Genomic DNA, 22679 nt, shown 5'->3' with positions numbered 1-22679 from the left:
GAGAATAATGCCCATTCTACCGGGACAAAACCCAAGAGGAAAGGTAGGAAAAGGGGTCCCTTAATGATGGGTCTGCTGGGAGGGGATGGTCCCAGAATGGTTCAGGGTGTGTTTGACTGAAGACATGCACATGTATTTTGAGGTGAGGGAATCTTGCCACTCTTTGTCCCAAGCAGCGTGCCCAGGGGACTGCTCAGCTGAGCTCTGCAGGGACCAGGACATGCCCAGGAGGGGAGAAGTTGCCCTCAGAGGGTACCTGGGCACCACAGGACAAGTTCTGCCCTCACCTAACTCACCACAACCCACACGGAGCACCTCCCCACTTCGGCATGGAGGTCCTGCTGCCACCAACAGCGGCGAGATGCAGCCCCAGAGCCATCCTTCTCAGTGCTCATCATCCCTCACAGGCAGGCAGGGCGCAGATGAAGCCTCCCGGGGCTGGCAGTGTCACAGGAAACATAACAGACTCACTTGCTGGGTACAATTCCCTTGTTGAAGTCATCTCTCTCTGCAGCAAGAGTGAAATAGCGCTGGGAACATGTCTCCATCCCGAAATATCTGCAAGCATCTTGAGCAAAGCATCCTTCAGCAGCCGGCTGCTTCAGCATGGTTTGCTGTAAACATCCTCCTCATGTGCAGCTCTGAGAGAGGATCCTGAGCAGTGACATGCCATTTCCAGCACAGCTTGCACTGCAAATCTTGGAATCAAACAAATCACTCGCAACCGGCTCTCTGTGAAAGTCATGCTTAAACTGGCTTTTCCTGAGTATTCAGCCCAGCATACTGGTGGCTTTTGCAGGAAGTGAGCAAACAATCACTGATGTGCTCAAATGAAATTTAGCCTTTTCACTTTGAACATTTGCAGGAAGAAAGCAGAGGGGGCTGAGCTGCTTGGGAGCACTCCAGCATACTTGAATGCAGCCCCTATGGTCCACTGTTGAGGGGACCTGGTGATTAAAGGGCATGATGGGCAGGAGTAAGTGGATCTGCTATGGGAATAACCGTAACAGCACTTATCAGCAATGCTCACACTTCCACAGGGAGCAAGACATTTCCCATCACCTGCTGATGAGGAAAATCAACCAAATGCCAACTCTTTGCCATGCAGAGCTGGTGGCTACTGAAAGATTTTAACCTCCACAGATGGGAAGTGGCATACCATTTCCAGTTGCAGCTTCTGGTTTTGGTGCTACAAACACACATCAGTGTGAAGATGGGCCATGCCATGTGTATGAAAATCGGAACACGTCAGGAGCACATTGCAGACTCAGCTGTGGGAGATGGGTTTATGATTCTCTGGATAGCTGAGGCTATAAAATACCCAGGGTCCATTTTTTTTTTTAAGCTGAAGATCCTTATCTAACCTTAAATGCCTTTTTAGATGTACTCTGTTGGTCCTTTCCAAAATAAGGAAAAAGCCTTTTTTATCTTCATGGAGGATAGCTGCATGAGGAGGGGGCTGCTGCAAGACCAGGGCTGAGCGAGAGAGGTAAGCTGTATGCTCACAGAAGTGGACCTGCATTACTCACAGCTCTTCTATCTGTGTCCATCCTTCCCCTCCTTCTCCAGCCTTGGGGCTTTCCTGATGAGCTCTTCAGGAGGAAAAGCTCAGCTTTGAGTGTTGTTGTTACTGCCCTATTTCCCCCTGGGAAGGAGATGGAAATGGAGATTTCTGGCTTGGCTTTTGGACTTTTCCTTCCAGCAAGCTCAACAGAAGCCACGTCACACCCCGTTTACCGGTGCTGTGGGAGGGATGCGCCCTGGAGGCACCCGTGGATGTGAGGGGTGCAGAAAGCCGAAGCAGCATCCAGATGCAAAAAGGCATGGAAACTGCAGGGCTGGAAGGGGGAAACACAAGGGTAGAGACATTAGCAAGTAGTGGGAGAGTGGCAAGGGAACGTGCGAAGGGATGGTGCAGTCAGTTGGCCGTGGGAGGGAAATGCCTTCATTCAGCTGTGGAAGGTCCCTGTGCACACGCACATCCGTGGCCTGCTTAGTGGGAGACTGGATGATACAATTTGCAGTGAGAATGTAATTCATTAGATGCAGGAAGAAAAAAGGATGTGTAATAAATCTGTTGGAAATAATGCAGTTTTGAAGGTGCTGACATGAATCACAAATTGCATTAGATTTGTTCAATAGAAATGGGTAGCTCAGAGTAGTTGAAGTGTTTCATTTCACCTTTTCTTCATGCATATGCTTCCATTCTTCTTTTTTTCTTATTTCATTTTCATATTTTTAAAGGAATAATAGAAAGCGTTAAATAACCTGAAAGTATACGAACTATTTTTTCACAAGCCAGGTGTTGCAAAAAGAGAAAAGCAGGATTTTCTTTCCTTATGGCTGTTAATTCTATCTCTGAGCACGGGCACTTTTTCAAACCCAGATACCCTTCAGCCGAGGATACCCTTAGCATCACAGGGCTGACTTCTGCTGGACTCTATGAGCCAAACTGAGCCAAGTCAGCAGCATGCCTACAGATGACAAAGGATAGTTACTACCAAGCAAAAACCAAGGGGGCCAAGGTACCACGATCCCCTGAAGAGGCACACTGCTTCTCTATGGTCTCTTCTGCACTGTGTGCCCTCAAGAAACAGCTACCACGGCTGCAGTTGATGAACATTGTGTTTTCCAATGGAAAGAAAGGACCTCACGCAGTTAAGTTACCTTGAAACACCACATTAGGAACAGAAAATCATGTTTTAGTAGGTCAATGGCCATTCTTCCACAGGGGCACCCAAGAAGACAAACTTGCTCCAAACATAAAGCACTTATTTAACCCCAGCACTGGCCCCAGCACACCGGGCTCCCCACAGCAAGGTGGAACATAGCCCTGAAGGACCCTGCACTGCAAAAAGATGCCCTAGATTGTGCCAATAAAATGTAAGCATTCATGCATGAAGCTTGCAGAGATGGAGCAAAAAATCCTCAGAAGGGTGTTGCATGACTGCCAGAGGCAGGGCAAAATCTCATTGCCTCTTTATCAGCACAGGACTACTTCATATGAGCTAAGGTTGGTTCAGGTGATAATTAAGGGAAATAGGAATGACAGCAAAGCCAAGGCGTCGTGGGGAGCAGAGCGCTGTGTTGCGTTCAGCCTCATGTCCTTCCTGTAGCCCAGCACTCAGGTGTGAAAGTCCCAGACCGACTTGGGGAAAATGTTCTCCTAGTTTGTGAGTATAACTTAACAGAGTGGGCTGAAACTTGGGTACCTTTGAGTTTGATCCCAAATATCCTAACCAAAGCTTCTTATTTGTCCAGGAGTGAATTAGCCATATGTAGTTGTGGATGCCCCATCCCTGGAAGTGTTCAAGGCCAGGCTGGATGAGGCTTTGAGCAACCTGGTCTAGTGCAAGGTGTCCCTGCCCATGGCAGGGGGGTTGGAACTCCCTTCCAACCCGAACCATTCTATGATACCTCCATATCCTCTGGATCTGAATTACAAATTCTCACACACATACATCCCCTCCCCAGATCAGTGCCCAGTGTTAAACTGAGGATCTCCTGCATCTCACACCTGTGCTCACAAGGGTATTACCTAGTGAGAGCAATCTTGGCCGTCTGGATGGAGCTTTGCTTTTGTTGAATGGAATAACTTTGGGCCTTTCAATACAGACATTTTCTCTCTGCTTTTCCTCCTTAGTAATGTTTTAAAATAAGGTTTTCCCCCTCCACAATACTCAACACATATAAACTTACAGCCTGGGCCAATAACAGAAGTGAACAATTACAGCAGCTATTCTCTAAAAACATTAGCAGCAGAGGTTATTGCTTCCTCCATCTTAATTAACCAGAACTGGCCAAAAGTGGTTTTACTCCTTACTGCCTCTTCCTCCTCTTCCCAAAGTTAAAGAATTTATGAATTATGGGTTATCAGTTTGTAACAAAAGTGGCACCGTAGGTTTGTCATCATCTGAAATCAGTATCATAAAAAATTTTATGATTTTAAAATCTAATTAAACAGGAAACATTTATAATTCCAAATAATTTATTTGCAATTTAAACACTGAGAATGTTTTTAATTTTGGTGTCTCACTTCAGAAGAAAAAGCAATTGCAAACCATATGCCTTCCACTCACAAGCTCTTGGAAATAACTCCCTGAGGCCTGAAAGGGGCAGCGCTGTCAAACCCATCTCAGCTGACACCCTGCCTTCTGCACTGGGGGGACTTAAGAACACCATTATCCAAAGGATCATCGCTTTTATTAAGATGAAAATTAAATAATGTGAAATCAATACTGATGATTTTCCCCAAGCCTGTGATCCACAATCAGATCTCTCCTGCTGGAGCTGCTCTGCTGCACAGGAGTGACATGGAGCCAGACAGGGAGCAGAGAGGGAAAAGCAAGAGGAGGGCGGGTTGCAAGTTCCTGCTCCCATCCACCACCTCACTAGGATGCGGGAGCACAGCCCAGCTATGTTTTGCAGGAGACCTGATGGAAAGGTCATCCCTCTCCCTAGGCAGGAAGCCCAGCTGTTGTTTCCAAAAGGACTTTCTGGGGGGAAGATGCCAATGCCAGAGAGCAGTGACCCACGCTGCCGTCTTTCAACAACTTCTTCATTCGATTATTTCCAGTATCAATCAGAAAAAACACCTCAGCTACAGCTTCCCTCTGCACAAGCATCCTTACGATTTCCACCAACCGTCAGCATGTCTGGCTCGTCAAGGAGAAGCAGGAAAACTTCTAAGCAAAGAGATCAAGCGATCCAATCCCCTGAACATTTAACTTCCCTGATTAAACAGTCGAGGCTAAGGCTTTGAAGGCTTATTTATCCTGGGGTGAAGCAGCCAATTAAACACCCGGTGCTTCTGCGGGCTGTCAGGGAGGTGTCGCTCCCAGCCTGCCTTGGTTGCCAACATTTGGTGGCAACAAAAGGAATGAATAATGCATTCTTTGAAAAGCAAGGCAGAAAACGATAGTCGATAGTCTGCTGTGGAGGAAACACGCTGGCAGCAGCCTGTCCTCTCTACTTATCCACACAGGGCTGTGAAAAAACGTGGGTAGAGTGATACTCGCTTTGCTGTAAGCGGGTAGCCAGCCCCACTGAGCAGTGGGAAATACAGCAGGAGATGACAGCTCTTGGCTTTCCCTGACTTCCCCTCTGGCTCTTTCATCCTCAATGCAGCCAGACTCGTGGCCTTTGCTGCCGCCGTCCCTGGTCCCTTTACTAGGCTGCAGCCTTAAACCAGGAACCTCAGCCCCAGGCTGAGCCTCTGCTGCGCAGCGCAGGGTGGACCTGCACCCCAGGCTGAGCTCTGGCAACATCCCAGCCACATCCATCCCGGTGTCACTCCACACTCGCCCGTTGCTCTGCTTCAAAACTCTCGCATACGTACGTACCTCTGCCCTTCAGACACCAGCGTGCTCTGGCAGCTCCAGCCACTCTATCAGGGGGCTGGGTGTACCCAGCACCCCTCAGTGGTGCTGCCAAGCACACAGGACACAAAACATCTGCAGGCATGGCAAAGCCAGGATGGCCAAGCCTTGCTTTGCTGGCTTACAGCCCCTCCAACAATACCACCTGGCTGGAGGGACCCCACCCGAATTGTACTAGCATCCTGGTCAGGGTCAGGAGGAAGGTGACTCCTCACTAGTTCCTATTGTTTCCTCACTATTCAAAGCTCTTAAGAGCAGGTTTTTCGGAAGCACCAATCTACTTTAGGTATTGAATTGCACAGTCTCACGTGCACAGCAGATGTTGGTAACTTGTTCGGTGGAAAACTTTCGAAACAAAACAAAACCGCAATACAGAAAAACGATTTTACATTCTTGCATCTATTTATGGAAAATGAAGACCCTCCCCTACTTGAAATTACTCTTTTCCTTTAAGGAGAATGAATAAAGCTTACCTTCTAAGCATTTTTTAATTCCCTGAGAACTGGGAAACTTGAACAGGAAAATAAGGCAAGCATCTCAGCAGTTTATAGTCAAATATCCATTGAAAATTGTCCAGGCATCGGCAGCTATCTAACAAAAACAATCTTAAAATTTCAACTCCACAGGTGAGTTCACTTCAGGGAAACTTACTATTATTACGTTTCAATGTTTCTTTCCAGAACTTCCTACATAAGCATAGCATTTTGTACACCAGCACAGAAGTGCATAAGCAGAAAGACATTGATGCTGTATAGGAGAATTAATTTCCCCAAAGAGTAAATTGCCCCGTGTGTCATGAGGGTCAGATTGATAGAATTAAAGATGAACGAACTTCCCCAAGATCACCCAAAAATCCAGCAGCAGAGCCAGAAAGTAAAACTGAGTTAATATCCAGTCCTGGGTTCTGGGACATGCTGTCCCCTGGGAAGCAATTTGTCTCCCTGTCACCTCCACCCAGGCTCTCTGCCAAGCTGAGGACCGCCCCTGGGGCCAATGTATGGACCTCAGCACCAACAACCAACCCAACCAGACCCGCAGTGGACATGCCTGTTCCCTGCAACAGATGGAGACACACGGACCTGCATGCTTGCTGAAGACCATATCCTTGGAAACATGTCATTCACAGCTGGAGTCACAGATGAGTGCATAGAAAAGCAAACCCAGGAGGACCTAACACTGAGGAGGAAGGGACCTCCACCTCTTCTCTGATGCCCCCAAGGCAAGTTCTCAGGATAACTCACTGTGAACACCCAGTTTCTCCATGTGACTCAGACTGAAGGCCCAATCAAAGGACCCAGAGGTGGAAAAAAGGCCAGAAAAAAAGGCATTAGATAGTCTGAGAAGATTTTGCATACAATGTTAACCATTTCATTGATGAGGCTTTTCTGACTGAGCTAGGACAAAGGCCATTAATACAAGTGGAAATGCACTAATAATAATACCTTCTTGTGATAACTGGGTTATTAGGGGTTTATGAAGGACTACAAATAAACGTATTTTAGGTAACACCGACTTCTGCATCATTACAGGAGTGGTAGCAGGCAGTCAGAGAGAAAAACTGGCACTGCCAGCCACATTCTAACCTCTGCCAAATTTATGTAAACGTCCCCAAAACCCTGCTGCCTCTTTTTCCATCCCTCACAGCACAACGTCAGGGCCTGAGCTTTAGTCCCCTGTGGCGGCTGGGAGCATCCCAGTTGGCAAGAACAAGTCCTCACATAAGGTATCATCTGAAATCCCCCTCCAGATAAGGTGTTATTTTAATACACAGAGCGCTTCTAACTCGAAAACCACTGGCATCCGCGTTGGGCTCTGCTGCACAAGGTAAAGTCAAGACTTTATGAGAACCAAGTGACCAGAAACCATGCTTAGACATCCTTCATTCTCAGAAGGATTTGGTTTTGGTGCATTCTGGAGGTCTTACCCACTTTTGATGGTACTTTAAAATAGAACGTATCAGCAAAACTGACCTATGATAACATTAAACTCATAAGAGCAAACCAGACGATTAAAGCCAAGTAACATAGGAGATAAAATCAAATTAGTGAATTAAGTGTTGCCTCAGATCTCCAAATTCTCCAAAAAAATGGCAGCCGGTAATCAAATCCAAAAGGGGACAAAAAGCTCCATTTGCTGCTCTGGTCTTGGTCTTCAGATGGGTGTAAAAGAGGCTTTCCCTCTGCTCTGGCGATGGGCTCAGAGCACAGCCTCAGCTTTGGCCAAGTGTGGAGCCATGCGTGTCTTAAGCAAGAGAATTCGCCCATGTCAGGCAGAAAACAAACTCGGTTACTAACCACAGAAACCAAAAGGTTTCCTTCAATCTCACTGTATTGTCTTCTCCTAAAATTAAACAGTAGCTAAAATAACCATCGGTCTGTCCTTATTAAAGCTTGCTTTCCAAACCCAGTAACTTCAGGTTGAGATGCAGCTGACGACAAGACAACCCTCAGGAGAAGCTTTCAGTAGCTGTTCAAGTAGCTTTTTTGCTTAAGTAAGCGATGTAGCCTTCCAGCTCCGTAAGCAGGTGTCGAAGAGAGAGGCTCCAAAACCAGAAATACTTTCCCAAATGACCACAGGAGGGTTCAGAGGGGATGTCTTGGCTCCCCAGACACTGCCCTCAGAGCACCACAGCCAGCCCTGTGTCGTGCGACCCAGAGTCCTGTAGTCAACATCTTGCGCTCACTCGCACACCGCCTCATTAAACTCCACCTGGCCGCTAGCAGAAAACAAGGAATTTAGCCATGCCTGACCTGGGCACAGCCAGGACCATCCCCAGGACTCTGAGCCAAGCACCTCCAATTAATTTTTGTACCTTCACAACCTTTTCCTTTTGATAGAAGACAATTTGCAGTTCTCCCGGTCTCACCTCACACAGGGGTCTGTCACACTCACGGGGAAGAAATAAGCTCTTAATTGATGGCACAATATCCCGGGAGCAAGAAAGCAAGCAGCAAGCAAACAAAAAATGATCCTGATTTTCATTTCTATTGCACAATGATCCCAATTATACCATATATCACATCATTTGCATTGCCACAGCACAGCCTTTTATATCTGCTTGAGTTGCAAGCCATTTACTCTCAGCCTACCTTTAAAAAAAGCCTTGCAGAAAACGAGACACTTGCTTTATGCTGATGCAGTTAAGAGAGCTAATTTCAATTCCGAAGTAAACAAGATTTATGCAGGTTAATAGCCCGAGGGGTCCAGGAGCCAACTAGGGTAAGGCGCTTGTTGTTCTGTTTTAATAATCCATGGGACAATCCCAGGTATTTACATAAATTGAATCTTCCTGATCTCATCTAATTTTCAGGCAATAATTTCCTAGGGGGGAGGACATTTACCACTAATTTAAAAAGCGTGCATACGACTTTTGCTGGATTTGTACGTAGCCCTGAAACGTATTTGGGGCAGCATAAAGACAGTTTTCCTCTTGACACTTATTTGCCAGGATTAAATGCCACCGACATCAACAACGGTGGCTTCGGTGTCTGCAGAGTCTACGGTTTACTCCCCCATTGCCGGGTCTGCCTGTACAAGAAGCTGGTATTCAGCAGCTCCAGTATTTACAAGCAACGCAGTGACATGTGTCAGCGGCTGTTCTCGGGAAAGCGATGCAGAGTTCCACAAAAGCATAATAGACTGCATTTCAATTAGGCCTGAGATCTGAAGAATCACTAAATCAATTTGATCTGTCATTAATATATTATAACCCCTGGAGTTTATTGATCACACTGGAGAAACATCCCGTTTCTGCCTCTTTTCTTAGGGCAACATATTGAAAAACAGCAAATTATTGCACCAGTAGAAGGGAATATTTTCTCATGCAGAGCCTAGTTTTCCCAGGAGCTAATCTCAATGAGGCATCTCTGGTGTAACGTTTTTAGCAGGACTCAGCTCACAGCTTTTCCCCCAAAACATTTATGTTGTTATCCCCCTAAAATTTGTAACAGCCACGAATGCAATTTGTCAGCCTGTGTGTCTGATTGCTTCTCTGAGCAGCTGCCAGGCACGAGGGCAGCAGAGGCTCTGCGGCGGAGGACGCACGTATGTCAGCATCCTAGTTCTCACGCGTGCTTACACAGCCTCGGGACCTGTGTTTGCAGAGGCCCTGTCAAAGCTCTGCAAGTATTTTCGTCACATCTGGGCTATCGAGCAAAACGCATTTTCTATTGTGAGATGAATGGAAATCACAAAGCAAAAAAAAAAAAACCAGCCAAACCCAGGTACAATCACTCACAACCCAGCACCAGAAAACGAGCGCGCGGGCTCCCGCGGCACTGAGCAGCAGGGAGGGGCAGGACAAGGCATGTCCCTGCTCTGTGTCCCACCGCTGTGATCCAGCCACAGCATCAGCCTAACATCAGCTCATGGCACACAGCCCTTTGCCCAGAGCCGGCTCCCGATGCCCTCACAGCCACGGAAGTGCGCCTGCCGGGAACGTAGGTGGAGAGAGGTTTCCTCTGCCTGAGCAGGGGAAGAAGAATGTGCTCACAGCCCAACAGGCACTTTTGAGGGCTGCTGTGTGCTAAGCCCCAGATCACAGGCACAGAACATCTCTTGGGGCATACCTAGCGTCAGCTGCGGAGGACACGCATGTTCATATCAGCGTTCCTCAAAAGACTGGGACAAAATTCAGAAGCACCGAAGACTCAACAAGTACCTTGATCTCAAGGAACATGGTAAACTCTCTTCCCCACCTAGGGGCAGGTCCGTTTGCTTTTGCCCTTTGCGCTTGCTCAAACAGCTTAATTATCCTCAGGAGTAGAACAAGATGGGGTGAAATTAGAATAAGTTCCTTCAGTTTAAGGACCCCCTGGAAACAAGATGCTGAGAGGTATCCGTTGGCAATGGAAATATCTAGGCAAAGAGCTGCAAAAATAGGTGCTGATGCTGCAGGAGAGCACCTGTTTGGGACATCCAGGATTTTGAGGCAGCATCTTGTGCCCAGGTGATCAAAGCAAAAAGGAACAGCAGGCAGGCTGTATAAGACCTTCCTCCAGGAGACACCTAGAAGGAGGTGGCCACATACATGCTGGGATAAAGGACAGGGTTGTGGCTGCTGCCTGGCTCTGACTTGCTTGTGCTAAGGACAAGAAACCAGCCTTCCTTGCGTCCCCAGCCCTGTCCTGCATCCCCTATGAGATGCTGACCCCCTGTGGAAAGCTTTTAGGTTACACATATGAGGCTGCAAGAGGTGAGAGCATTAGCTCAGAACTGGGGAAAGGGAGGGTTTACTTAGCCCCAGGTGTCTGAGACCACTTCCCCTACTGGAATACATCCATTACTTTGACTTGCCCAGCTCCTCCCTGCTAACCATGCCATGTCAGCTTGCTGAAGATCAGTAGAGACACAACAGCTGGAAAGGACCACATCATCACCATCCACTCACCGCCCATCTGTGGAGGTTTAACCCCAGCCAGCAATCAAGAACCATGCAGCTGCTTGCTCAGCTCCCCCCCTCCTCAAGTGCAGGAGGAGAATTGGAGGGAAAGACAAGGAAGCCCATGACATAAGAACAATTTAGTAATTGAAGATAAATGAATAAAATAGGGATGCTAATAATATTAACAATAATATTAAGCAATTAAAATAACAGAAAATAAAGCATATGATACAATTGCTCGCCAACCAATGCACAGACAGGTCCCGAGTAGCGAGAGTCAGAGCCAGAGCCTGAGAACCAGGGCCCCAGAGCGGTCACAGCAGAGTCCGGGCCAACCCCATGAGCAACCGAGAGAGCCAACCAGCCCACCACCTAACTAACTACCAAACAACAGAACGAACTATGGCCCCCCGGCCCACCCAGCTTATGCACTGAGCATGACGTACTACGGAATGCAATACCCCTTTGGTCAGTTGGGGTCGGCTGTCTGAGCTGTGCCACCCCTCTCGTGCTTGTGGTGAGAGAGTTGGGAACACAGGGGCAGTATCAGAAGCTGAAAAAGTCCATGATTTGGTGCAAGCACTCCCCAGCACCAACTGAAAACAGCCCTGGTATCAGTGCTCTGCTCAGGGCAAAGCCCAAACAGCCTCGTACCAGCCACTGGGAAGAACATTAACTCTGTCCTGACTGAAACCAACACGCCATCCCATATGGAAGCAAGACTCACTAAACAAGCTCCCTGTCAGAAAGCCTGTCAGGCTCCCTGCACATGGAATTCAGCAACCTCGGCAACCCAGTGTCAAGCAGTTCTTTGCACCCAAGAGCAGCCCTCCATCCCAGTTCTGCTCTCCAAAAATGGAGACTGGGGGTGTTTCCCAAAGGGCCAGAGTAAAGGGAGGCTGCGTACTCCATCTCCCTGAAGCTGACCTCTTTGGGGTAGACAACTCTGCAAGCGAGACCTTGCCACGCTACACCTGCATGAGGGGCCTGCTCACAGGTAGCATCCCAGCCCCAGTGCGAGCAGAGCCCAGGCTGGACCACAAAAAGGAGTGAGTGGCATCTCCTCCAGCCTTTGTGCAGCAGTCCTGCCCTTTTCCCTCTTCCAGCCCCTGGCAGACACAACTGTGATGGTCAGACATGATCAGTCTTTCACGAGTGTTTGTGAGATGGCATCTTCCAGGAGACGACACAGATGGCTCAGGAAAACACGGATGATCGAGCCCAGGAAAAAGCAGCCCAAATGTCAGTACAGGGGCGTTCTGGTCCCATCTGCAGCTTGCATGATGGTTTCGGCCCCTATCACACAGCACCTTCCCCAGGGATGGACATTCCCTCAACAGCTCAGTCACTTCACCTATAAAATAAAAATAAAATCTAAAAAAGTAAAAATAAACATTTGCTTGCCTGTGTCAGTACTTCAGACCCAGGCCCAGCCTATACCCTTCTGTTGGCTAAAGAAGGGTTCCTGCAGGGCCCTGCTCCCCTCACAGCCAGTACTTCGGCACCACATGAAGACTTCAAGGTGCTTGAGCAATCAAAGTGTTCAGAGGCATCACACCAGGTGATGTACAGCCCCTCGTGTGGGGCATTGCCCGGCCCAGCAGTGCATACTCAACACAAGAATTAATGAAAAGCTATCACTGAGAAATCTCTGTGGGATCTGGGACCCTGTCTCTGTGCGAGATCCCTTGCTGTCTGCACTGCCAGTCCCAGGCACTGGAAGTCCCCGTAGACAACAAGGCGTCCTGCCACAGCTCTTTTCTCAGCTGCACGTGCTTTGGGCAGTGTCAGGGTGAAGGAGAAGATGCCAGCCCTGTGACCACTCACCAGGTTCCCTGACAGGAGTCATTCCCAGAACCAGTCCCTGCTCTCCAGCTCAGCCGGATGAGCACGGCCCTGCTAGCACTGAGAGGGGAGAGGATGCTCACCAGCGACTGCAGCCCTTTCAGCCCCCGCTCAGCTGCTCCTGGGCAGCGCTTCTCCTTTAAAGGGCTTGAAGGACAATCAAAGTGCTAAAGAGTTTTCTAATCCTCTTCAAAAAGTAAGAAAAAAATCATTAAGGCTGGCGTGCAGCTTATAGCACAGGCCCAGAGGCAGGCCAGTTCCCAAGCTTGTTTCCACTTCGGCACACACACAGATCGAAAATTGCCTTCCATAGCAGGCTCTGACATGAGCATCGCCTCCAGGATGGGCAAGGATGCTGGGGACCACATCCCTGTGTCACGGCTTTGCAGCAGCCTGGCGCTCCCCACCCTATCCTGCACTGCACAGCAAGCATTGGTCCTGACTGGAGACTCTCCAGGTAGCCAACACATGGAGAGAAAACGTCGTCATCTTCCTTTCCCCACTCCTGGACCCAGACACAGCGAAGCACTGAGTGCTTTACCCATTAGAGGACAAACAGGCACCCAGTATAAAATGGGGTAGGTACCTAAATGTTGTTGTCTAGAAAAGTTGCGGATGCCCCATCCCTGGAAGTGTTCAAGGCCAGGCTGGATGAGGCTTTGAGCAACCTGGTCTAGTGGAAGGTGTCCCTGCCCATGGCAGGGGGGTTGGAACTAGATGGTCTTTAAGGGCCCTTCCGACCCAAACCGTTCTGTGATTCTATCACCAAAACATGTCCCTCCAGGGCCAATGTTTAATTTCTCACTCACTACTCCTCACTCTCCCTACTTCCCCATCAAACTGGCTCTGTTGATAGCCAGAGAACGCTGGCGTTTTCTAATTGCCAGCACCACAAACTCAGTGCAGGGTCTGAAAACCTGTCAGGCGTTTTCCCTTCCCCCTGACTCTCAGCCAAGAAGCTCTGCGGTTAGCCCTGAGCTGACAATCTTTGGGATGAGGTGGAAAAATTGGGTTATGGCAGCTGTGGGTCTTCCTTGGCCCTTTTTCCTGAGTCCAGCCCACGCATCATCCTGTCCCAGAGTGTTCATGAGCCACGCTGGCTCCTCCTGTGCAGCTCCAGGCACAGTGGACCCCAATGACATCTGCTTGGGGGATTAAATAGCTAGTCCTGCCCTCCTGTGCTGCAGACTGGGTTTCTCTACAGCAGCTGCTTCCCTCAGTGAGTGCAGGCTTTGTGCTTTATTCCCATTAGAGGTGGCAATCAAGGGGTCAAAACAAGATTTTCCTGAGATCTCTTGATTCGTGCTGGATTGCTGAAAGCATGTCTGTGCTCCTTTTCCTCTACTATCTGAACTATTCTTGCTTTCCCAGCACAAGCATTTGCAAGAAGCATTTGCTATATTTGGGAGAAAGTAGTTTAAAATGGCACAGAGCAAAAAAGTCTCTCACCAGCTCTCCAGCTTCCTATCGAAGATCCCAGGGCCAGTTTTGGTTGAAAGCCCCCGAGCTAGCCACCTGGGCAAGCAGCATGTCAGAGCTGCGGAAACATTACGTTTTGTCATCCTCTCAACATTTTGCAGAAGAAATAATATTCACTGAGCCACCTGGGGTGTGCAGGAGGCGGACAAAGTGTCAGATTGAACAGGAAAAACATTTCCAAATACGTTATCTGGCTAACACAGAAAGCCATTACAAGACCTACTATTCAGAGGGGAAAAACAGATGATTAAAAATCTGTAGTCATCTTAACAAGTCCCATGAGTTTTAACAAGGGAAGGTCAGTGTTATTAGCCAACCTGCCCAGCCCAGCCATGCTGAGAGGTCCAGAGCTAATTTTGTTTTACAGGTTACTGCTCTTCTGGAGGGGAGCCTGTTCTGAAGAGCTCCCAGGCATCCCTTCTGGGACCAGCCCTGTGACCCTCAAGTTCAGCAAATGGCACCTCTGCACAGTCGGAGCTGGGTACATCCATGGTGTGAAAAGAGCATCTTTTTGAATGGCTCTGGTGCCCCCTCTCCTCTGGAAGAGACGTGCTCAGAACTAGCATGGCTGCGTTTGCAAACTGAAGTCACCCAAAAAGCCCAGCCAAACTTTTCTCCAGCCTCTTCCACATCAGCACAGTTGGCTTCATCCAGCTTTGCTGGCCACCCACAGGATAACGCCAGGCTTACTAATCACAAGTGTTTCCTGATGCTCCTGTCTGGGGGTAAATCACTGTGCTTTTGGCCTTTGGTATCCAGAGGTAGGAACTTCCCCGGGCAGCTGCTTAGGACGGGTCCTAGCACAGCTCATCGTGCATCTTGGTCAACCCAGGACTACAACAGTGATGGAGGAAACAACGGGTGAAGAGAGATGGTCACCAGCCTCGCAACCATCACGGCTGCCATGTGATAGAGGGTAGTGTTCCATTTTCCTGTCAGGTAGCAATTTGCTGCTTGGCAGAACTCATCACTACAGCAATTCAACCAGGAGGTGACAGCGGGTGGAAGCTGTTCAGCGAGAAGTGGTCCATGCTCCGCTCATCACTGGTGAGGGCAGGATGTCTCTGCACGGGAGGCCTTTCATGGGGAACAGCAGTAACCTCATCACCCACCCCACAGTCCAGGGTGGGAGATGCGGCTGGGAACAAGGAGGATTCAGGCTTCACTGATGTTAATGTCACGGGGTTTAAGCTGTTCTTAGCCAATTCTGACACTTGGGGATAGTAACTTTTCTCCAGGGATATCAGGGACTCCCTCCTGGACCCCACAAGGAGAGAAGAAAACCACTGGTCATCTGTGTAGAATGGGGGGGTCTTAACCTAGGACCAGAGAAAGGGGTTTGTTTAGCATAAATATCACTACTTCACCTGAAACCACTTTTTTCTTGCTAACATTTATATTCACGGTACAAAATCAACTTCCTGGACAGGCCTGAGTCCCAGTTTCTTGTGCAGCTGAGGGTAGTGCCCTGGGTGGTACCTGTGCTCCCTGGGAGGACAGAGGGGATCCTGATGGGTTTGACTTGTCTATAGGAATATCTTGAAGCTGATTACATAGAATCACAGAATGGTTTGGGGTGGAAGGGACCTTAAAGACCATCCAGTTCCAACCCCCCTGCCATGGGCAGGGACACCTTCCACTAGACCAGGTTGCTCAAAGCCTCGTCCAGCCTGGCCTTGAACACTTCCAGGGATGGGGTATCCACAGCTTCTCCGGGCAACCTGTTCCAGTGCCTCACCACCCTCTCCAGGAAGAACTTCTTCCTGATATCCAATCTAAACCTCCCCACTTTCAGTTTAAACTTGTTACCCCTTTTCTTGTCACTCCTACACTTGCACACACTTACTTCAGAAGAGTCCCCTAGGGAGAAAGTTTCACTTTTTAGCACCCACATTGGTTCCTATCTGCTCACATGATTATTATTTTAATTGATACAACACCTAGATTTTATTTTAAGCTTATTTTGATTTTTTCCCCCATCATTCTCCAGGTTAAGGAGAGAGGATGGAGTGATGTTGCCATACACTGTCCCCTACAGACTGCTGCTGTGAACAGCCAGGACACCTGTTTGCAAGGCAAGTGGCAAAAGCCACCTCCAGCTCTACCCACCTGCAGACACAACCCAGGAGGTACGTAGAGGGAGGAGACGCCTTCCCTTGCTGATGACAGCCTCACCCCAGCTACAGCCAGATCACCCTGGGGTGCTTAAAATAAAAGGGATGGAGATGGCATGACTCAAGGTATGACGTTTCCAAGCTGGTGGGGAAGAAGGGACCGTGCCTCCCACCAAGGCATGGTACAATGAAGGCATCACGAGTCACCCTGGGGTTTTCACCCCCTAGAAGCAGAGAAAGGTTTCCCCATCCCCAGCCCGATGCACACATACCCACGCCCGCCTCTGACAAGGTCAGAAACACCCACCACGCATGTGCTGGCTCATCACGGAGATGAGTGGCTGAGCTTCCCCTTTTCCTCCCCCCTTGCAAAATCCTACATCAGGAGCCCGCCAGCACGCAGGGGTTGAGCAATGCCACGAGTGAGTGACAATGCAGAAGAGAGGCTTCAGCAAAGCATCACCTCGACCCCTGGGCCTTGCCCCAGGGTCCAACACCTCACCGAGTTGTGCCCCACATCAGAGAGGGACAGCAGGGAGATGCTCAAGAGGGATTTGCACTGTGGAGCCTACAGTTTGGCTGCTCCTCTCACTCAAGCCAGGTGGGCACCAAGAGTCCTCCTCACCGCTCCGTGCCCAGCCTGGGACCATGCTGCCTGGAGAGGAGAACCAGGCACCTGCCCTCCCACCTTCTCACCAGTGGCCACCACCAGCACTGGGCAACCAGAGTCATGCAGGGGCCCAGCATCAGCAACAGTGACCTAACTCAGGACACTTCCTGCTCAAGCCTGCAGAAAGGATCTCCAGATCACTGTTGTGTCCCATGAGGAAAGGGATCTGAAGTCTTCTCTCTCCAGGGTCATCATCAAGAGATAAAGCAGCAAGATTCAAAATGGGATGTGGGTTTGCTCAGTAAAATTGATCTCCTGAAGGATCCACACTGCAGTGACCCCAAGGTATTGCCTGTTAGTGATGAACACAAAACCACCTGGCACCTTCAAACGCTAAGGGGTCTCCGTGCCTCGGGCTAGGCAGCCTTGTACATCCCCAGCACACCCACATCAGCAACAGCACGCCCGGGCGGCCCAGCCCCAGGGCTGCGGGGCGGGCTGGATCATCACACGGTCGTTTCATTCCATGATCGCAGGAAATCGCAATCCAGGCTGCGTGCAGAGGGAAGCGTCCGTATCCGGCAGGAGTGCTAACAGAGCTTCCAGGATGCCAGAAAGGCCCTGCAGGCCCTTCCCTCCAGAGGAATAACAGAGCTTCCAGGATGCCAGAAAGACCCTGCAGGGCCACGTTGCAGGGAGCAGCACGAGGAAGGGATGAGCCAGGCACAGCAAAGGGATAAAGCACAACCAGGGTCCCCCCAGGGAGCTTGACCTGGAGACGGGGCTACAAGGCAGGTCAAGGTCCATGCAGCAGCCAAGGCAGGAGATAAGGACATGTCTAATGCAGCTCCAACAGGAACAGGAGGCCTAGGCCTGAGCTTAAGTGATGTCCTGGGCCAAGGGCAGGGGAGGAGTGTGGGCAAGGGTCCCAGGTAAGGTAAAAAAGCCAAAGACAACCCGTACCACATATCTCAACACTGTCTGCGCTCCTCAATTCTCATGGTAAAGCTGCTTTTTATCACAGACTCTCACATATAAGACACCCTTCAAAATAGCCAGAGAGGCCTAATGCTGCCAGCCTGGTCAGGTGAGGTCAACACTTCCGCTTGCTCACACCAATGAGCCTACACCCCCTTGTCTCCAACTGAGCATGCTGTAGCTTGGCACACCAGTAATGCCCAGTCTCCAAAAACATCCTGACTTTCACAGCTCTATGTCTCACCTGTGTTTGCAGAGCTGGGAGCTGTAAGGCCATGAGTATGGGTCTGCAGGTGCAGGCACTGCTAAGGAGAGCTACACTTCTCAGCTGGCTGGCCCTGAATCTCTCCCTGAGTCTCAGAGCTGGGAAAAAGCCAGTTCATGAGCTGTAGCAGCAGGAGCAAAGCGCTGACCCCACCCCCCCCCAAATTTAAGGTAGCATGACCCCAGAACTGCTCCATCAGGTGCAAGGAAAGCATAACAAGAGACATGAAATAAGCACTTCCCTGGTCACTCCTTCACATCTGTCACTGACACCTGAAAAAGTCAGGCAGCCAACGCAACTAAAAGTGAGGGCCCAGCATTCAGCTGACCGAGCTACCGCCAGCCAGGCAAGCAGAAAGACCTGCCAAGCAAAATGGTCTTGGCAGGGCAGCTTCCACTAATGCTCTTAGCCCGTTGCAAAGTAACACAGCCCACAGTGGAAAGTGCTTAAATTAGGTCAGGCTTCTTCGGCCGTTCGCTCCAAGTGTAAAGCATGTAGGGACAAATCACCAAGGCTGACATTCAGCAGCTTGTGAGGATGGGGTAACCTGTGCCACCCATTCGTGCCCTTAGTCACTGGCATTGCAACACGAAAACGCAATACCTTTGAATTCAGGAGCTCACAACGCTCAAACTAATCTTCTCCGGCACAGCTACGCTTTTTCCCACATGCTGTTGAGAGCTGCAGGATAAAGATACAGCTGAAGTGGTGGAAATACAGGGTTAACGGCCATCTGCATCCTCATGTCTTGCCTAGTCTTCTTACTGAGGAAGACCCGTGCAATTACCCATCCAGGCCTCAAGCCAAGGTAAGAGGGAAACACAGACTAACCCACCAAAAGCCAGATGGAGCACCACTGTCTAGTGCTTGTACAGATAGAGTGGAAAACAGGGAATAAGCATGTAGGAATGGAGTAGTTGGAAAAATGCCACGTGAGGGCACCGGAGCAGCTTGGCAGCAGGATTTCCTCAGTCAGCAGGGCTACTGGCCCAACAACACAGCACGCAGACACCCACAGTCACTGACCTGGGACTGGCAAGAGAAATGGGCCATCTTCCTGCACAGCTCTCCGAGGAAACGGGGCCACGACTGTGGGGAAGCAGGGATTCCTAGCAGATCTGAGCATATCCAGGATAGAGATCCTTGTCGACAAGCAACCAGCTCATGCCTCTGGCAATGTGAGCCTAGATCAGGCAAAGAGTAACAGCATCCCACCTCGAGCTGCTTTCTCCAGCCACTCCTGCAGTTCTCTGCATCCCACCCACCATCCTTTCAAAATGGGACCACCAGACCTGGACACAGGACTCCTGGGCTTGAGGATTGACACAAGGCATGACAGAACAGTGGACTCACCCTGGGTGAGATTTAGACCAAAAGGAATACATTCAGTTCAAAACACAGAAAAGCAAAGGCGTAAGAAACGTACTCGTAGGATCATGCAAAACAAGCAGCAACTCCCTTGTTCACCTTGGGGCCTTCACCCACTCCCCAGACTCCTGCTCTTCACCTGGCACCGTCCCCTATCACCTGAAGATGAAACTTCTTTCAAGAGGATCCTGCTCCTTCCTTCCAGTCTTCCCCCAAGAGTAAAAACCAGAACTACCCTCCTGTGCGCAATTCCAAGCTCCAGTCCCACTTGCCTTCTGTTTAGGGAAGCTTCCTTGTCTCTCCTGTTTGGGTTCCAGGACACCACATCACAATACATTGAAAAGCTATGCGTTTTTTCCCAGCTCTGGAGCTACCTGTTCCCAATTTCCTCTGTGATACAAATTCACCACAGCTCAATAGGAAACACCTCAGCCAGTTCTCAGGTGCAGATCCCCTCTGCCTGCCAACTTAACGGTATTTGCCCAGAGCAGACACCATTCAAAACTCCCCCAGTTAACAGGCAGCCAGAGCACAGTTCAGTCTCCTCCCTCCCAAGACACTCCGCACTGACCCTCTCCAGGCTGTAAACAGAAGCTGCCATGGGCTGGGCACACATGCCGAAGCTGTTCCTCCAGCTGCACAGGCCAGAGCTTAAGTTACAAATGAAGTGAGCCACGCTATTGCTTGGGCTGGAAGGAAAGCCCTGGGGCTTCCAGCTCAGAAAACAAACTAGGGATACAACAGGCAGAGCACAGATGCCATTGGATGCAAGGGTTCCCAAAACAGGTCAGAAGCAGTGCAGGAGAGACTAGACTGCTAATTCTCACACAGCACAGCTACATAAACACATACAGCCTCACAGCAGAACAGCCAGGACATGAAATGATTGGTCCCAGCCTTAGCACAAGCTTTAGTTCATCTTCCCAAACCATCAAGCACTGCATACTGCAGTGTTTGCAGCAGCAGGGTGTCTCTTCAGTGAGAACAGCTAAGGACTTCCACCTCCTACACAAAACCAGAGGCCAGGTTAAGAGACAAGGTGGCACCATTTATCTCCCTATGATCAGGGCCCCACATTCCTTCTCACCCTGTACTAGACTAGGTCATAAGTAAAACCAAACCCTCCCTCCAGGACAGCAGAAGCTCAAAGAAAACCACACATCACAGCAATTATTAATTAAGATTTTATGTTTACAGTAGTCACTTAATAGGGATACAAAGTGTTTTGGTTTTTTTTAAAATCAGACTTATAATGTTGGAGTTACTTTATTGGGAAAGCTGTAGGAAGACCAAAACAGCTGCTCTAAAATGTAATTAGAAAGAAGAAAAAGGTGAGATCATACTGTGCTTTAAAGAAAGAGTTGTAGTTTAACTTGCATAGCACAAGCATACCTAAGTCCTTGAGTTAACAGGCATTGATAAAGCCCACCTCAATCTGTGTTACCAATACGTTTTAGGTTTGAGGTGTTTTTTTGAGCAACAGGTTGCTGGTCTCTGTTGGAACCAAGGCAGGCCTATTGGCACTTACTCCACGTCAGCTCATTTTTGTTTAGCCAAGGAACAACGTACACTTTGAAGTCACAAATCTGGTGCTAAGAAGAGAAAGAAAAAAAAAAGCAGTTATCAGATAAAGAGCATAAACTGGTGCCACTGACCATTGTTCTACACTGTTTTACCACTCCCTGGACAAACACAGAACTTATATATACGCTCTCTAGATCTGCACTCTCCAGACAAGTGTTTTGGAACACCACTCCTGTTGGTACCTGCACGGGATGAATCATTTCTCTCAAACGCTAACAGAGAAGCTGAGCAGTCAGCACTTCAGAAGACCACGTTCTCTCCTCTACCCAGTCAGACATAGGAAAAGCTCCCAGGCACAGGTAAGCACATCTGCACAGCTAGTCCCTATGTGCATGTGCCAAGTCACTGTAGCTGTCAGAATGTTACACACAAGTTTCTGGCTGGGTGCTTAATAGATCACTTGTGCGCAGTTACACTCCTCCCACATGCAGGCAGAAAGGGCACATACACAGAGAAGCTAAGCCTACCACTGTGATTAATATCAAGTAATGAAGTACTACAAAAAAACCTAGATTCAGATGAGATCAAGGCACACCCATTTAGTGCACTCATCTAAAAAGCTAAAGCACTCCTTACAAGAGCATTGCTATCAGACAAAACTTCCATATAACAGTTTGGTGGGCAGAGAGAACAGAGGTAAACGGCCTCTCGTGATCACTGCTCAGCCCAAAGCACTATTCACAGTAATACAAGTCCCCCAGGAAAGCATGTCAAGTCAAGCACGTTTACATCACCATGGGAAAAGAGGAGGAGAGAAGGGTATGGGGACTCAGGATGCTGGACTGAACCAGGGCACCCTTAAGCCTGGCAGTTTCCTCTGTCTATCCTTGTGACCCAGACAATGAGCACTTAAGAGGATTGAGGCACACGCATGCCTCCACACACCATAGCCTCAGATCCCCACTTACAAAATAGGCTAAAAGGCTCTGCCTTCTCTGTCACCATCATCTAGCAAGACAAGTTCTGCAAGGGCAGCATCTTGCTAAGTATAAAGGCATGAGGTCTCTCCTTTTGGCTGGAGCAGAAAGGGGACACTGCCCATACCTCTCTGACCTAGACCAGTCAGAAGGAAGGGGTTGGAAAGCCAGGGGCAGGCACGCTGTGCGCCGGAGCCTACCTCAGCCATCTGCAGCTCAGGATGGAAACCACAGCTCTGGGGATCACTTGGTTGCTTGGTGCAAGTTGTCCGGCCAACTTCAACTTTTATCGTGTAATTGATTCCAGCCACAATCTGCAACAAGACAAGCAGAAGCAGCTTTATTCACAGTATGTACAACAGGGCTCTCTGACAAGGGAAGCAGGCAGTTTTCTAGTTACACAATAGAAAACAGACTCCAAAGTACAGAGGGGATCGTGTGTGGCAGCCTCCACAGAAGAGGCGCTTGGCAGCCTTTCAAAAACGGGAAATAACATCCAAGTAAACAAGCCTCAGAGCATAGCTCCCTCAGTAAACAGACATGCGTTAACCCATCAGCAGAGTAAGGAACCACCTTTCTCAGCAACACACACCACCTAAGGGCATGCAGGCTGACAAGACCCAACCTATAAAAAAAAAAGACTTTTATTCGCTTTCTGTGGAAAACACCCAGCCTGAACAGCTCGGCAAGCTGGAGGCTTGCTCCTCCTGCAGCGAAATCCCACAGGCCGCCCTTCCAGCTGCTCCTCCCGCCGGGTG

The 22679-nt window shown here is 49.3% G+C and overlaps 1 protein-coding gene across 1 annotated transcript; it reads right to left on the bottom strand.

The window, feature by feature from the left end:
• Window positions 1–22121: 22121 nt before the first annotated feature.
• LOC104507715 (cystatin-like) lies at window positions 22122–22235 on the bottom strand (the record flags this gene model as incomplete). The annotated part of the gene is made up of 1 exon (XM_010149078.1): window positions 22122–22235. A coding segment is annotated over one exon (114 nt), but the record flags the coding sequence as incomplete, so codon positions are not given.
• Window positions 22236–22679: the final 444 nt, after the last annotated feature.

This window comes from Eurypyga helias, unplaced genomic scaffold (assembly GCF_000690775.1).
Source record: "Eurypyga helias isolate BGI_N326 unplaced genomic scaffold, ASM69077v1 scaffold34903, whole genome shotgun sequence".
NCBI classification, from domain to species: domain Eukaryota; kingdom Metazoa; phylum Chordata; class Aves; order Eurypygiformes; family Eurypygidae; genus Eurypyga; species Eurypyga helias.
This window is presented reverse-complemented; position numbering and strand designations above follow the sequence as displayed.